Consider the following 18,092-nt stretch of genomic DNA (forward strand, 5'->3'; position numbering starts at 1 on the left):
CGCCATGATGTTAAATCCACTCGCCCGGGGCGTGCAGATGTATAGGTTTGTCGAACACTGTAATATATATATATATATATATATATATATATATATATATATATAGTCTATAAGTCCCAAGAGATAGCGCCAATAACATGTAACATGTTGATTGGAGTTTAAATCAATTTGTAAGTACAGTATGCATAACTTCATTAATCAGTAATCCTTAATAATGACTCAAAATTAAGTAGATACCAATGCTCAATTGGCTTAACTCCAAGTGGGATTTATGGTTAATAGGGAGAAAAATAGAGAAATATACTCTTTGACAAAGGGCAAGCTGAGCCCGAAACGCGTCTTTTCCTTAAGCCATCTATTTTCGATGTCTCCTATGTCACCCACCCAATAAATCGTTTTTAATTCTTTTTGGCTGCGCTGTACTCCGTTTTTCTTCCCCTGCATGCTGTGCACCGTGTCTTTGCACTGTGGATTACTTTTCCTACATACATTTTTAGGCTGAGTCCCCGTTGGCGCTGAGCGCACTCATACTTGGAGAGTGCTCCAAGCATGAGTGCCGGGTGTCCTCCGATTTACGCAAGCGCGCGCAGGGGGATGAAGGGGGGGGCGGCATTGTGGGCCAGCTGAGCACGCGGGGAAGTATCATTTTTTTGTTTTGGTAAGCGCCGAACGCGGGTCAGCGTGTGCCCGCGCACGAGCGCCGCGCTCACGCGGGAACTTACATATTTATAATATATGTAAGTTAACACGGCAAGCGCCGCCCGCTCAGCCTAATTCTCGTCACTGGCTTTGTGACGGCAAACACCATCAACTTGACTGTATGAAATACTGCAGTATTAGATGTACTAGCAGTTCATTAAAATGCAGATATCCAGTACCATGGTAACCAAACCGTTTCCCAGTTGCTTTCTTTAGTCCAGGATGGTTTGGCAATATGTATAATTTTCCTCAGTAACTTACTGTAGTTGTAGTTGTTTTTTTTTATTGTCAAAAAACAACTTAAATGTTTATATGCCCCAAAAAACAAGATTTCTCTACAGTGTGGAGATCAAGAAAACAGAATGCAATGTAGTTTAAGGCTGATATTTAACTCTATCGTTGTTTAAAAGACCTGCAGAAAAGTGCTGTGCAGTGTATTGAGGAGCATGGTAAAAGAAGGTTATTGAATGTATCACAATATATGCCCTTCAGTGGCATCTTTATTGAGACTATATTGAAAGTATCAATGCAGAATTATAACATATATATGACAAATAAAAATATCACTAGTGAACACATTCACATGTCTCAGACAGGTCTGCAGCTCTGCTTTTCCCCATTATCTATTAACATACAGTGCTTCCACTGCTGCCAGGGAGTCTGGGAAATGACATGTAAATGAGCACAGTGTCACCTTCACCTTTTACTTCATGTCCATTTTAACACGGACCCCTATAAGCGTATTACTGCCGTATTACACAGCTTTTCAGCACAGCTTGGGTTAAAGAAGTGCATAGCCAGTAACACCTGCTCACAGACAGCTGTTTCTACCTATTGTGTCTCATCAGTGGGAAGTTGGAATAGGTTTCACCTGCACATTATATAAGTTATGGTGGGTAAAAATGGGACAAACACCCTCCACCGCACAGCAAATAAAAATATCACCTGTGAGCACATTCACATGCCACAGACAGGTCTGCAACCCTGCTTTCCACCATTACCTCTTAGCATACAGTGCTTCCACTGCACCATATATGTTAACATTGAAAGCTATTACTTTCACCATTTATTTCCTGTTTGCGACCCCATTATTATTTTTTTTTTAAATATACATGACCACAACAGAGTGGTATCTTAGGACAGGGGTGCGCAAAGTTTCCTTCATGCGCCCCCCCTGTATCCTCTCCCCTCCGACTCGCACCCCCCCCCTCATTCCCCCCTTCACCTGCACAGCTCCGGCGTCAAATGACATAGTGGGGTCATGTGATGTCATGTTTCCATGGCAACGTGATGTCACGTGACCTCGCGGCATCATTTGATGCTGGGTTGCCATGGAGACGCATCGTTGGAATGCAAGGGAAGTAAAGTTACAGAGGCCTCGCGCGATCCCCGGCATTTATTTGAAATGCCTTCAGGGAAGCGCGGGGCCTCTGTAACAGACGCGCCTCCTCCCAAAAATCTAGCAACCCCCACTTTGCGCACCCCTGGCTTAGGACATAACTATGCAATACCCCAAAGGTGTCTAATTCACAAGGGGGTGTACTCAATTATTAATTAGTTAATAGCACTATGGGGTGTACTAATTTTTCTTTAATACAGCGAACACAATGATGCTAATTAGAACTGTATGTAAACCAACAGCAGCACTTCACAGATTAACTTTTACCTATTACATGAAAATACCATCCCTAATTATTTGGGGTCAATGTGTCAATGTTGAGAGAAATGTGTTTAGACACGGCTCCATTTCTTGGAGCAGAGCTGCGGTACATGTGAGAATAGTTTCTTCATATGATACGGTATGTTAGACTTGCACCACTCATTTGGAGGATTGGGGTGAGGGGAGAGAGTGGTGCAGAGACGCAGACTGTGCTAAATTTAATTTTAATCTGTGCACCATTTAGTGCCTCCCCATCACCTCCTACTGACACTCCCCATGGAGCAAGCTAAAGCCAATGGGGGGCAAATTGGAGCAAAATGCATAATTGCCCTGACTTTGCTCCAAAATTGCCTTGATACGTACTGTAGAGCCCTTTGCTCTGCATTGAAATGTCCCGCGTCACGTGACCGGGACATTTCCTTGCATAGGAGATACCGGCACCCCATAAAGGTGCCTGTATCTCGGGAAGCAGGGGGTCCCCGGACATAAAACCAACGTGGTTCAGCTCCGGAGACCCCATGCACTTCTACACTATTAAAGAAATGTATATTTAAATAAATAATTTTCGGGCGACATTTCCGCTGTGAGAGGCGGCTCTCTCAGAGCAGCTCTCTCTGCAGGAGAAATGAATCGCCGGTTTAGGCCTTTTCAGAGGGTTGATGCTGTCGCTGGCAGCAACTCGCCCGTTTTGGGCATTTTGCTATCACTGGTAATCGAGCCTTTCTGAATACCGTGATAGCAACACCCAAAAAAACGGCATTTTACATTCCCTGGCGATTTTTTTTATCAACCCTCTCTGAATAAGGCCCTTACTCTCCATTAAAATGTATTTTAAATGCACGAAAAAAAGTATTTTTCTCTAACACCACAGTGTACATTTTTGTGTGTTTTTTTGGCACAACAAGGCCTACATTTTCTTGCAAATGGGGAACATGAATTAACATATTAACTGTTGTTAATTTAATAACATTTGTTTTGCACTGGAAAAAATTACTGTCAGACATAATAAATAAATAAAAATGACTTGTCTAACAATTCTACCTCTAATGAGTGAATCAGTATTATTACATTTATATTAATTATCATAAATATGTTTACTGAAAGGATTTCTGACCAGACATTAGCAATGAAAATGATTGTGGTACAAGCATCAGAAGCCAATTCTTCATATGAAGGATATCCAAACTCAACAAATTCACATTGGTACTGGCAGGATAAAGAATAGTCCAAGTCATTTTATGCCAGTGGTGGTATAAAACGGAAAAACACTACAGCATATAACAAATGGCTAGTTATCCTATTGCTATAATAATACAACAAACAATTAGAGCAGGGGTGGGCAACTCCTCAAGGGCCTGAGCCACTGATTGAGCCACCTGTGCTGAAGCTGGAATATCCTCAAAACTTGACCTGTTGGTGGCCCTTGAGGACGGTAGATGCCCCACCCCCTGAATTAGAGAGATGTTAAAGCTATGTTTGAACAATGCACGCTTTATTTTCTCGCTTGTTGTCATACTAACAGCCCAACAATGAAAATTCTCCTTTTACTTTCAATCTAGAAAGGATATTATAAAATGTTATGGAACATTAGAGTATATATAACTCTGGTGCGATATAGAGCCTATAATTTCCTATAACTAAAATGTGTAGCCCGTAAGCCACTTTAGTGCAGGCAAGACTTGCAATATACATCAGCGGTCATTTTGTTATTGCAGTGAGACACACAACGCGGGAGCAGCCGCCATTGTGTTTGCATTAGAAGAGCATGAAAAATGAGCAGGGCTACCAATAACGCCGGCTATATCTGTATTTTTGAATTACAACCTTTCATCATTGAAGTTCTTAAAGAGACAATCCAAGGCGGCAGATTTTTATTGCAAATTGAATGTTGTGTGTATATATATATATATATATACAGTTGAAGCAGGGTGTCTCCGGAGTTGAACCCCATTAATTTCAGCTCCGGGAACCCCTGCTTCAGGAGATGCTTACCTGCAATTAGGTGCCGGTAGCCGGTCTCCTCAACTACCAAGATTCACAATCTGTCCTCTCTTCAGATATTTCCCACCCTATGGGCCAATAGGAAGCCATGACGTCATCGGTGCGGCTTCTTATTGGCCCATGTCAAATCCCTGCTTGCTCAGCCGTGGCAGCTACCGGCACCTAGTTTGGAGGTAAGTATCTCCGGAAGTAAAGGAAAGTAAATATATTCAGTGTAGGAACCTGCAAATTTGGTTATGCCTTGACGTTGGCTGCAGGCTTATAACGCTTTGGCGTTAAATAACCCTTATTCATGAGATTACTATTTTATTTTAGCCTACAGTAATTGGATAGGAGCGTGGGAATCATTCTTTTTGTTTTGCAATTCTATTGAGTGGCATGTTTACCAGACTTTGCACAATGGCAGGGGTATTCAATCTCGATCCTGCATTGACTGTCATTGATTTGAATGACAAGTTAGCATAGGATCGAGCTCCTATACCCTTTATCAGAGTTTAATGAATCTCCCCCAAAGTTTTAAATCTATCTATTTGCTATGAATTGTGACTCTGGAAATAATGTATGGACAGCAGTGCAACAATTTATATCAAGTTTAATATTGATGGCAACATTTCAGTAATATATATATATATATATATATATATATATATATATATATATATATATATATATATATAGCAACTGTAAATATTACTGTATGTTCATTTGCATGTCTTAGACAGGTCTGCAACCCTGTCTTTCCCCATTGTCACCCAGCATACAGCACTTCCACTGCAGCAAGGGATTCTGGGAAATGACATGCAAATGAGCACTCAGTGCCACCTTTTGTCTCAAGCTCGTATTACACAAGCCAATCCTCAAGCCAATGCATGCTGTTTTAAACACAGCTTTTAAACAGAAGCTGGGATGAGATGCAAAGCCATTAGACCTACTCACATACATGTTTCAACCTTGATGGGTATCATCAGTGTGAGGCTGGTCTTAATGGCTAGCAGGTTTGAGACTAGACTAGGTAATCACCACTGTCATTAAGGTTATGGTGGGTAAAAAAAGTGACAAAAACCCTCCACAGTAAAACATAAAGCTACTGTAAATATTACTGTATGTTCATTTGCATGTCTTAGACAGGTCTGCAACCCTGTCTTTCACCATTATCACCCAGCACACAGCACTTCCACTGCAGCAAGGGATTCTGGGAAATGACATGCAAATGAGCACACAGTGCCACCTTTTATCTCATACTCACATTACATGAGCAACCCTTAGCCAATGCATGCTGCTTTAAACACAGCTTTTAAGCAAGGGCTTGGGAGATGCAAAGCCAGTAAACCCACTCACAGACATGTTTCAACCTTGATGGGTATCATCAGTGTGAGGTTGGTTGCTGGCTAAGGGTTGCTCATGTAATGTGAGCATGAGATAAAAGGTGGCACTGTGTGCTCATTTGCATGTCATTTCCCAGAATCCCTTGCTGCAGTGGAAGTGCTGTGTGCTGGGTGATAATGGTGAAAGACAGGGTTGCAGACCTGTCTAAGACATGCAAATGAATATACAGGAATATTTACAGTTGCTTTATGCTTTACTGTGGAGGGTGTTAGTCACTTTTTTACCCACCATAACCTTAATATATATATATATATATATACATATATATATATGTATGTTCAGAAAGAAAACAAAAGTCAAATACAAGTAAAACAAATTCAGTGCACAGAAATTTTAATGAGGAAAAAAGCAACCTAAAAAAATTGTACCAGACCAAATATTTTATTTTAGATAAATGTACCCTTTATATTAAAAAATATTACAAATAAGTATCAATATAGTTAAGATGCTATGCTTAAAACTGTAACACCTATATATATATATATATATATATATATGTTTATGTAACATCTTTATAAAAGTGGTAATGTTGGTTGTATTGCATGTTCATTACACTACTAGAGCAATATGCAAATATTCATGGATTTTCTGCACGTAGCATGTGTCATTAATTAGAAAAGTAGTGCATGAATTAGACAAAACTGTATTATATTCTTACAAATGATAATTTGTTTTGTTTGCAATGTACAATATGTTTTTCTGCCATTATTATATTACTTTCTAAAACTTCTCCTGTAACTCATCAGCCATTATATACGTTCTTGGAATATTTTTTTAATTTTAATTACATTATTTATTTAATTTCTTTTGTTTAACATTTATCTCTTTTTTTTCTACAGTACACAGTTCTGTGACTCCATCTTTCCACTACCAGGTCTTTATTATTTATTTTATATTCTTAGTTTCTTTTTTTTGTTGGTTTTATGTGTGAAGTTCCATCCCACACAATCCATTTGGATGAGTTCTTGCATGTATTATATCTTCACAGTTACTGAATTGGCAACACAATATCGAATGTTTACTAACATACCTCATTTTCTTCCCCGTGGTTGCTACACTAGGTGGTTGTGAATGCCCTTATTGGTGCAATTCCATCTATCATGAACGTGCTTCTGGTTTGTCTGATATTCTGGCTAATTTTCAGCATAATGGGAGTAAATTTATTTGCCGGCAAATACTACCACTGTGTTAATACCACAACTGGGGAGATGTTACTTGACACTGAAGTAAACAACGAAACTGAATGCTTTAGGCTGATAAGCTTGAATCTAACCGCCCGATGGAAGAACGTGAAAGTGAATTTTGACAATGTGGGAGCTGGGTATCTTGCATTGCTGCAGGTGGTAAGTTGCACCTTTATGCAAATTCGTATATTTATGTATTTGTTCACTGTTTTCATTTTTAATTACTGTGTGCTGCACCTGCTAATTATTCACATATTTCTGCATAGAATAGAGTAATACTTAGTTTCACCTTTTTCATTGTCTATATCATTTTTTAATACAGCAAATATGTAAGGTTACATTGATGTATTCACGTAACATACAGGATTTGTTTATATATTTAGAAAGAGCATATATGGGATAAGTTGCATTGCTGATATCTTCCCATTTACCACCAACAGAAAAGGTTATCATTTTCACCATAGTGATTCAAAAAGTGTTTATAATGGTAATGTATTGAATCAGATTTTTATTTTACAATTTACTTTAATGTCACCAGACATTAGGGAGAGGGAGAGAGTTATCTTGCTCCTTTCCTCATACAATAAAAGCTAGGACTTGTTTAGCGGATATAGTAGGCGCGCGTGACGGAGCACATGGCATCGCACGTGACGGAGCACATGGCATCGCGCGCGCCTGCCCCAGAGGCGATCCGTGGCCTTTGGGATGGGGAGATAACGATGGGGAGGCGTGTCAGAGGCGTGCCCTCACGTGAACAGTTTCCCCTCATCGGCTGAACCATGAACGTGACCTGGCCGCCGCGCAACCAAATCAAAATGATTTGTCTCTTCCAAAATCGCGAGCGCAGTTGCGCTTCATTGCGCACTCTATGGCCTGCCTCATAGAGGTATGACCTTTTGTTTGCACCACCGCGTTCGCAGGGAGTGTGGACTCGGCCTTTGGCCCAGATCTATAGAGCACTATTATTGACTTATTGACATATTGACTTCCTGTCTTTTTTCTTCTTGTCTTTTCTTTAGCCACTAGATGGGGCCTCTACCTTCCCTTCTGGTGTTCTGCTGGTGGCCTGGCATTTAAAATGGCCTAACACAGGGTTGCACAACCTGGAGGGGAGGGTGCAAAATTTTCTGGGGGAAGCCGCACTTACAGAGGCCCCACGCTATTCCCCACAACATTTAAATTAAATGCCGGGGGAGCGCGCAAGGCCTCTGTAGCACCCTCTTACCTTTTCTCCAGTGGCTTCTGGGGTCGCGTCACCATGACAACGCAGCGTCAGACGACACCGCGGGGTGACGTTGTGATGTCAGATGATGCCGGAGAAAAGGTATGGGTGGGGGCTCGAGCAGGGGGGAGCAGGCAGGGGGGCGCAGCCAAAAATGTTTGCCCACCCCTGGCATAACATATGGAAATGGAGCAGATCAGATTGCTTTCTGTACCATGATTGGTGACATTCTTTATCACATCACAGGTTTTGCCAACCAAAGTATTGCCAAACAACACCTTGGTTTAAAGGAGACAAGAAACTATAGTATTGGTACAGTATTTGAACAAAACGCTAAAAAGGTTAAATATCCATTTATGTTTAAACTGTTTGCTTTTATCATTAGAGCAGCACCGCTCATGTAAGCTAGATCACTAATTAAATAATTATCACGTCAATTAAAACACATGCAAATATCTTGACTGTAGACATGAATAAATGTTGCCTCTGATTTAGTTTGGGAAAGTTTTGGTCTTTCTTCAGTTAAATTTGAGTATTTTACTTACAGGCAACATTTAAAGGCTGGATGGATATTATGTATGCGGCGGTTGATTCACGAAAGGTTGGTATAAATTTGACACTCAAGTAATCAACAATAACAGTGTTTCCTGTGTTTTGGCGTATGAGCAGCATTGCATTTTATCTTCCCCAGGAATGGTAAACAACAAGCATTGTATTGTCCGTGGTTTGTAATGAGTTGTTGAATAGAGCCTGTAATTCTTTAAGCTAATCAACCATCGTATTGCTTATTGTACTGTACGTGCATAGGAATTGTGTCTGAATGTATTTTTTTTAAATCAAACGTTTTAGAGAAGCTAAAATGCCGTGAATATTCCAGATTGTAAGAGGTTTACTTCTTGAAAGCTCATGTAATTTTCATGGCTTATTCTATTACTATCCTTGTGGGGGGAGGAGGAATGTATGGCATCACCTTTTTCCTCAGGGCAGTACAATGTGGGGCAAGGTCAAGAACAGCACATTCAATACATACAACTTAACATGTAATTAAACAATAGGCAATGGGGTCGCTGCTCCGAGAAGCTTACAAGGTAAAAGAAGTAGGAGAGTGATGGCACAATGGTAGGCGGGGGTATTCAGGCCAGTCAGTGTGGTATTAGGTATGGCCTTGTAACATTATGCCACAAAGTCATAGGACTAAAAGAAAACAGGGATAAATAGGATTTAATGGCACTTATTACCTAACTGTTCTCTTTCACTATACCTGGTGGATCTGTCATTTGATGTGTAATGGATTTACAAAGGAGAAAGTTAATTGGCTGTCGTAAAATACACGTCAGCCATCATGAAAGAATTTGGCAGTAGTAATCAGAATAAGGATCTAATTATAAGATGTTATGCTTTGAAACAAGCATAAGATTCGCGAAAAGCGACAATTTTACAATACATTTAAAATACAGTAAATAAAAGAAAAGTCTCTGAAACTGTGGGGGGGAAAAACGGAATCATTTGAAATGTATTAATCAGTCAACAATTTGATTTTCCGCAAACTTCTGAATAACGTATAAAAAAAGTCTACTTTTTACTTTTTTATAAATCCTATTCAAGTAATAATAATAATATATGAACATAATAGTAAAGTACAATTATGGACATACAGTATCAATAGCATACGTTCTTTACACAAAAAGCATACAGTATATCCCCATGTATATTTTCCAACCTTACGTTTTTAGGTACACGAGCAGCCTAAATATGAAGACAACCTGTACATGTATCTATACTTTGTTATCTTTATCATCTTTGGATCCTTTTTCACCTTGAACCTGTTTATTGGTGTCATTATTGATAACTTCAACCAGCAGAAAAAGAAGATAAGTATTATATTCTCTTACTATTCTAGCCTTAGGTAAGGACAACAAATCTGTATTGACAAAATGTGTTTGTCACAATTCATATTATTTTATTGCTAAAAGAAGCAAGGACATGCTTTAAAATAGCATGACAAAATATGACATCATACATAGTAAATAGTATATAGTTAAATACTTCAATAATAATATTCTCATAAGCCTGCAAGCCACATCAAGGCATAACCAAATTTGCAGGTTCTAACACTAAACTGTGAAACTTTTTAAAGTAGTAGGTTTTTTTCATTTTTCTGTATGTACAGACCCGCTGCGGTCATTCTCCCTCCAACAGAGGTAAAAGAGACGTTTCACAGTTTAGTGTTAGGACCTGCAAATTTGGTTGTGCCATGATGTGGCTTGCAGGCTTATAACGCTTTGGCCAAAGGGTTTAACTAAATGACCCTTACTCATGAGAATATTATTATTGAAGTATTTAACTATATACTATATGTATTTTGTCACATTGGGTGTAGCATTCAGCATTTCTGTCTTTTTTTGTACACATTTGGCCACGCTCAATAGCACTTCTTTTGACATAAATATATATATCTATATGATGTGGTGGGTTTTGGGGTTCTGAGCTTGCTGGGATTGTGTGTTTGTTAATATTATTTGTACATGCAAGTAAATTAAGGGACATGAGCAGAAAATGTTGGTATGACCAAAGTCTGCTGTGCTTCTTAATATTAGACCCTAAACCAGTCACCTATGTCAGGACTCTTCAACTGGTTGTCCAAAGAGGCCAGATCAGAAAACATTTATGAGTAGAAGGGCCACAAGCTTATTGTAATATAAATGTATATACATTTAAAGACTTGAAATTCATTATATTTAAAAATGGCACTGGTAGCATCTGTACCAAATATATTTACATTACCTTAACTCAGGGGTGCTCAACTCCAGTCCTCAAGCACCCCCCCCCCCCCTAACAGGTCAGGTTTTAAAGATATCCCTGTTTCAGCACAGGTGGCTCAATCAGTCCTCGCTTCAGAAAAGGTGGTTCAATCAGTCCTAGCTTCAGCACAAGTGGCTCAATCAGAGGCTCAGTCTTTGACTGAGCCTCTGATTGAGCCACCCGTGCTGAAGCTAGGATATGTCCTGAAAACCTGACCTGTTCGGGGGCTTCAGGACTGGAGTTGACCACCCCTGCCTTAACTTACAAGTAGGTTTCAGTGGAAAAAATTGCACTGTAGTTTGCCTCAGCAGCTAGAATTAAATTAGCAGGAGCAGAGAGGCCATCAAGCCTCTTTCGAAGGCCATACGTTACATGTAGGCCACCAGTTGGAAAGCTCTAACCTATATGAAAGTATGTATGAATTCATAATACTCATTATAATCCTCATTACTTTATAAAGTAGTCTTATTTTCATGTTATGGACATTTACTAACAAAAAAGTGCATCTTCTTAAGTCCTAGTCACTACTACCAGGTTACATATTCTCTAATGCCACTAAAAGGTTTTAATCAGTGTTTTTTCAATCCTTTACTTTGGAGGTCAAGACATTTTCATGACAGAGGAACAAAAGAAGTATTACAATGCAATGAAAAAATTGGGGTCCAAGAAACCACAAAAACCTATTCCTAGGCCACCGGTAAGTATATAATCAATGTAACTTTACTGTGAGACATTTACATTATAGCCTTCACCATGAAAGGCTGAATCAATATCTTATAATGCATTGCCAATTGTATTGCTAGGAAAGAGAAATATTATTACTAGGCACTAGAGATGGGCAAATTATTTTTGGTGGATTTGGTTCCGCAGTGGATCGTCCAGTTCCTTTGGTCTGCGGATTCCAGCGGATCAATGTGAAAAGGGGCAATTGGCGCTTTGCGGATTTTTTTAGTATTATTACTAATACACTCAACGGATTCCACAACCCGTGGATGGATTTGTAGAATCCACCAACGGATTGCTGAATCCGCAGATTGGATTCTACAAATCCATCCATGGGTTGTATCCAATGGCAGTTTTTGATGAAGCCACGCGGATTGAAATCGCCCAAATACGTTTCTGGATTTTACACCGCAAAACAGATTTTGAGGGTTACAACAGTGAAAATTCGGGGAATGGATTTGGGTGGATTCGCCCATCTCTACTCCTTAAGTCATGTCAAAATTCTCACCTTCTCCAGGGGTCACCCCAGTCTATGAACACTAATGATCACATAACCATCCACTATACCTGCAACGTTTCCTGTTTACTACTCCTAATGCATATACTGTTATACAACAAATGCACTTTTATTTACTTCTCTGATTAAAATTGGTCTCCAAATATATTTTTTACAATGTGATCTCGGGACGGGAATGTTATGCTCTTTCTGTGGATATCTTGAATATTAATGTAATCTTTGTATAAATGTTTTGTTTATTATTTATGGCGAGGCATTACCACTAGCAGCACTTTGTAAGAATATAATATCGATAGCCACAATAATCGTGGCAAAATAACTTAAAAAGAATGTTCTTTTTGTTTTGTTTTACTTTCCCAGAATAAATACCAAGGTTTGGTCTTTGACTTTGTAACCAAGCAAGCATTTGACATCACGATCATGATCCTTATCTGCCTTAACATGGTAACCATGATGATTGAAACAGATGAACAGAGTGACGAGATGCAGGACAACTTGTATTGGATCAACATGGTCTTCATTATCCTTTTCACTGGAGAATTTATTCTCAAACTGATTTCCCTGCGCTATTATTACTTTACCATTGGCTGGAACATATTTGATTTTGTTGTTGTCATTCTCTCCATTGTGGGTAAGTATAGTTTAATTTGGAGATGCTCTGTCAGGACATACATGTTGCATTGGCTGCCAAATTTCCAAGAATGCCTTGAGTTTGCATATTTATGAAAAAAATATGTATACTTTGTTGCAAAAGTGTGCAAAAACAAGACTTATTAAACGGTGGGTTAAAAGGCTTTATGAACAATGAAGTATCATAGATGGCACCGTAAAAACAAAAGCACAATAAGAACTGCAGGAAGGATATGCTTAATCACAAAAATATATTAAGTACTGGCAATAATGCAGAGCGGCTTAATAAGTTCATATTAAAAGCAGAAAACCCGCAGAAGCCTATATGAATTTAACGCTTTTATATTACTCGTTGACCATGTCTTGCATTAAAAAAAAAGTGTTTCTAGTGTTAAAAAAAATAACGATTGGAATCTCTAGCTTTGAATGTTGGCTTGGTAACCTTTGAATAGCAATGAGCTCTGGGTGGGGGGGGGGGGGGCACCTTCATTTTAACCCCCTGGACAAACAATATCTGAAACACGTATCTCTCTTAACGATATATCATATACTAGATTTAAAAACAGCTTTGGAAAGGGCAAGAAGAGATGTTTTAAAGTAAGTAGAAAAGAGCGATTATCAGGGACCATTGCTTTAATAGAAAGAAAAAGGAAATATATTAATTCAGTTATTTATTTGACTTTCAAATGCAGAAAATATTGATATTAACCAATTTATTTCTTATTAATTACAGGTATGTTTCTGGCGGACATGATTGAAAATTATTTTGTTTCCCCAACATTATTCAGAGTTATAAGACTTGCCAGGATTGGGAGAATCCTGCGTCTCATTAAAGGAGCCAAGGGAATTCGTACCCTGCTTTTTGCATTGATGATGTCACTTCCGGCTTTATTCAATATTGGTCTCCTGCTTTTCTTAGTGATGTTCATTTATGCCATTTTTGGAATGTCAAACTTTGCCTATGTTAAGAAAGAAGCCGGAATTGATGATATGTTCAACTTTGAAACATTTGGCAACAGCATGATCTGCTTGTTTCAGATCACAACATCTGCTGGGTGGGACGGTTTGTTAGCACCAATTCTTAACAGTGGGAGGCCTGACTGTGACCCAGAAATAGCCCACCCAGGAAGCTCTGGAAAAGGTGATTGCGGTAATCCTTCGGTCGGGATTTTCTTTTTTGTTAGTTATATCATAATATCATTCTTGGTTGTGGTAAACATGTATATTGCTGTTATTTTGGAGAACTTCAGCGTTGCTACTGAAGAAAGTGCAGAGCCATTGGGAGAGGATGACTTTGAAATGTTCTATGAGGTTTGGGAAAAGTTTGATCCTGATGCAACACAGTTTATAGAATACAGCAAGCTATCTACTTTTGCTGATGCACTGGATCCACCTCTTCGTATAGCAAAACCAAACAAAGTTCAGCTTATTGCAATGGATCTCCCTATGGTAAGTGGTGACAGAATTCACTGCCTTGACATTCTATTTGCCTTTACTATGCGTGTGTTGGGTGAAGGTGATGAAATGGATGCTTTGCGACAACCAATGGAAGAGCGTTTTATGGCATCCAACCCTTCAAAAGTCTCCTATGAACCAATAACAACCACTTTACGCAGAAAACAAGAGGAGCTGTCAGCTGTTATTATTCAACGTTCTTTCAGGCACTATCTTTTAAGGAAAGCAATTAAAAAAGCTTCATATTTATATAGGAAAGATAAAATGAAAGAAGCAAATAGCTTGCCTATTAAAGAAGACCTGGTTATTGATAAGCTTAATGGAAACTCAACCACAGAGAAGACAGATATGACACCCTCTACAACTTCTCCTCCATCATATGACAGTGTAACAAAACCAGAAAAGGAGAAACATGAAAAGGACAAAGTGGAAAAAGAAGACAAAAGCAAGGATACCAGGGAGAATAAAAAATAAAACTGCACATGTTCATTTGTGTGATAAATTGTTTACAGCCTGTGAATATGACCCATTTGTGTCAACAGGACTCCTGTTGGAGATCTATGCCAAACTGACAGTTCTTGCTTATATGTACTCAAGGTCAGTGCCTATAATAAGACAGTGACCTCTTGTCAAGAGATGGTATAACCTTGACTGGAGGTTACTGTTTTCACAACCAGCTGACACTACTTAAACAGAGAGCCATAATGGCTTCTCAATCTGTTGGGACCAGTCATGGGGATGCAAACCTATACTGTTTGTGTGTTTCACATAAAACACTGTAGTACAATAATTGTGTCCACTGTTTGCATTTCAATTGCTATACTTGCCATATGTTTACAAAACTTGTGTTAGTGGATTAACCATTTTTATTTTATTTGTAGGTTGTTTATTTATATATATATATATATAAATATATATGTGACTATTTTTGTAAATGGGTTTTACAGTATGTTGGGGGTTCAGTACAGCTTTTAAGGAAATATGTCTAAGAAAAAAAACAGAAGACCACACACTGTATATGTGAAGATGTAAATCACTAAAATTCAAACACATTTAATATTATGTGCAGAAAACAAATAGTCAAACCCAACATTTTTTTTGGACATAAACCTCATAATCTGGATGTTGACAGAAGCGTGGCTGCATCCACCATTATTTCCCTTGATTGGCCCTCAAGTTATGTCAGTATGATGTGTTAGAGTCAACACTAATGGCAGCAGCTATGGGTGGCATCCTGAAATCTGGGACTGTCTTTTGGAATCAAACATCCTGAGAATCGCAGAGTGCTTGGTTGCCATGGTAACGATGCGTGTGTTTATCATAGGTGCGTGCTTAATTATATCACAATGGAGTCACATCTTTTGGAGCGCTAGTCATTCAAAATATTAAGTATTTCCAAATACAATTGATGGCTATTAACTAGTTGTGGAAATATATGTTTACATCAGTTCGACGAGCAAAATTTTGATGGAGTGCACATGTTTAGATCGCATTTAGGGTAGACAGGAATATAAAAGATACTGTATATCAAAAAAAGCAACACAGAATAAAAAGAGTTAAAGAAGATGAAAAGCATATGTAAAAAATGCTAACTCTGCAAATTTTCTTCCAGAATATGTGCACCGGAATAGGAAGATTTTAGTGATAATTCTAAAAAATTAAAAAATGCCTATATATATATATATATATATATATATATATATATATATATATATATATATATATATATATATATATATATATATATACACACATACATACACACACACACACACACACACACACACACACTATATATATATATATATATATATATATATATATATATATATATATATATATATATATAAAATTCAATTTATTCATTTGGCATTGTATTATAATACTAAATCATTACAGTATAAAAGAGGAATCATTGTAATTTGATGAAGAAATAATTCCCCTGAGTGCACCATATGGTAGAAAAAAGGAAAGTGTTTCCAAGCAAAAAAAAAAGGGGGAATAAATAATTCCACACAGAGTGAACAGTTGTTTAGAACAAAATATGAAGGTGGTGGAATTCACAAAGCTCTGTGAAGCGTTATCAGAGCACAATCAGCATTAACTGCCATTCTACTCAATAGCAGTAAATGCCAAATCAATTTCCAATTCCCCTTACTGGAGCTTCATAAATCTCAGTGTATACGGTTCATGGCCCATGGAGCTACCATGCAAAATATGTCACTTATTAAATTCCTCTGTTTCAGACATTGCACTCACTTAACACTATAACATCACCTTTATGTGAATCTGTGAACAATTTAACAACCTGCTCCACAACATGTTGAGAGACGGAGCCAAATTGTCTGTGTAAATCAGTCGTATGTTCAGAGACTGCAGTCTGAAATATCCTGATTGCTTGTTCCACAGAGATACTGTAGTATAGGCTATGACACTTAACCATAGAAATGATGTATTCATATCACAGGTGATAAATGGTCTACTAATAAATGGGCATCTTCCCCAAATGATTGCAGTTATTTGGACACCTCAAGTCATGCAAAGAGATGTTTAGTTAATTCCAAAATAGCTCTGTTGCCAAAATCACTAGCATTTACTTACTTTACAATTCTGTATTCTAAGAAGAATGATAGTTCATTAAACATCTTAATAGAGAATCAGTGCCACTGATAAATGCCACTTTTTATATTAACAATCTTTTTTAAAAGTACTTTGCAAATGCTTACACTAGCCACTTTGTTGCATGTAGTATCTCACTGTATGGAACTCATCAACATAATCTCTGTAAAAAGTGTCTCAGTTATATCTCTGTTCTGATACAATGTACAGATACAGCCACCAGTATCCGATCACTTGCCTGGGTAAAAACTAAGGCGTCTCACAGTAAATGCCTCAATGGGTTAATAATGATATTGAATAATCTAATACAGATTATTGTTTCATTTGAATATTAACATTTGACACAATTGAATTTATGAGCCTGACAACAAAAACAAAAAATGTCATCAGTGTAACAGCTGTTAATTCTAGAGATTCAACTGTAAATATTGATTCTGTAGACAACCAAAGCAAGAGGTGGAGACCTCTTACGGAGGAGAGGGGCAAGGTGGAACTGATAATAATAATATACTTACACGGCCCTGTGTAAGTACAGATACTGAAAGGTATCTGTGGGGTATATCCTAGCCCATCCAGAGGAAAAAACGGATTATGGACCCAAGTGGGATGAAGGGGTAACTGTGAAAATCCTCTCGATGGGAGAAAAAACACCGCACAGCCGAAAATGAAGCAGTGAAGGCTGAAGTGTAGTAATAAAAGAAGCTTTATTTGCACAAGGTGCAAGCGGATCCTCTGACGCGTTTCAGCCTGTCAGGCCTTTGTCAGTGTAAGCAGTCTCAGCAGTGTATAACAAAGTACCCACACTGGATATATCACTGGGGTAGGAGCACTCCTGATAAGGAGGTGGCTGTTGCCACGGTAGATACATAGAGAACACTGAACAGGAGTACACAAGTAGTGTCTACTTAAACCTTTGTAGGTAAAAACAAAACAAATATCCGGCAACAATAGTAGCAGGCCCTATGGTAGCGCTTATTAGCTATGCACCTACTTGCTAATGCTGGGTGCTTTAAAGTATGCCACGGGTGCTGCTAAGGTTAAAAATAGACTTGCTTAATGCATATACATAGCTCTGTGCAGGGAGCTAGTGTGAGGCGGTCGCGCTCCGATCACGAGCGTTAGTCCCGCCCCTTTGACGTGATGACGTCACTGCCTTTGGCATACTTTAAATCACCCAGCATTAGCAAGTAGGTG

The 18,092-nt window shown here is 38.4% G+C and overlaps 1 protein-coding gene across 6 annotated transcripts in view; it reads left to right on the forward strand.

The window, feature by feature from the left end:
• Nucleotides 1-15,069, forward strand: part of LOC142499600 (sodium channel protein type 2 subunit alpha) — a 173,870-nt gene extending 158,801 nt beyond the window's left edge. For all 6 annotated transcript variants that reach the window (XM_075609173.1, XM_075609174.1, XM_075609171.1 and 3 more), the window contains 6 exons: nt 6,808-7,089; nt 8,700-8,753; nt 9,886-10,023; nt 11,547-11,651; nt 12,555-12,825; nt 13,558-15,069. In XM_075609173.1, coding sequence (XP_075465288.1) covers nt 6,808-7,089; nt 8,700-8,753; nt 9,886-10,023; nt 11,547-11,651; nt 12,555-12,825; nt 13,558-14,753 — 2,046 coding nt within the window. In that variant the 3' untranslated portion in view covers nt 14,754-15,069. The remainder of the gene's footprint in view (nt 1-6,807; nt 7,090-8,699; nt 8,754-9,885; nt 10,024-11,546; nt 11,652-12,554; nt 12,826-13,557) is intronic.
• Nucleotides 15,070-18,092: the final 3,023 nt, after the last annotated feature.

The sequence above is a fragment of the Ascaphus truei genome, chromosome 7 (genome assembly GCF_040206685.1).
Source record: "Ascaphus truei isolate aAscTru1 chromosome 7, aAscTru1.hap1, whole genome shotgun sequence".
Classification (NCBI taxonomy): Eukaryota; Metazoa; Chordata; class Amphibia; order Anura; family Ascaphidae; genus Ascaphus; species Ascaphus truei.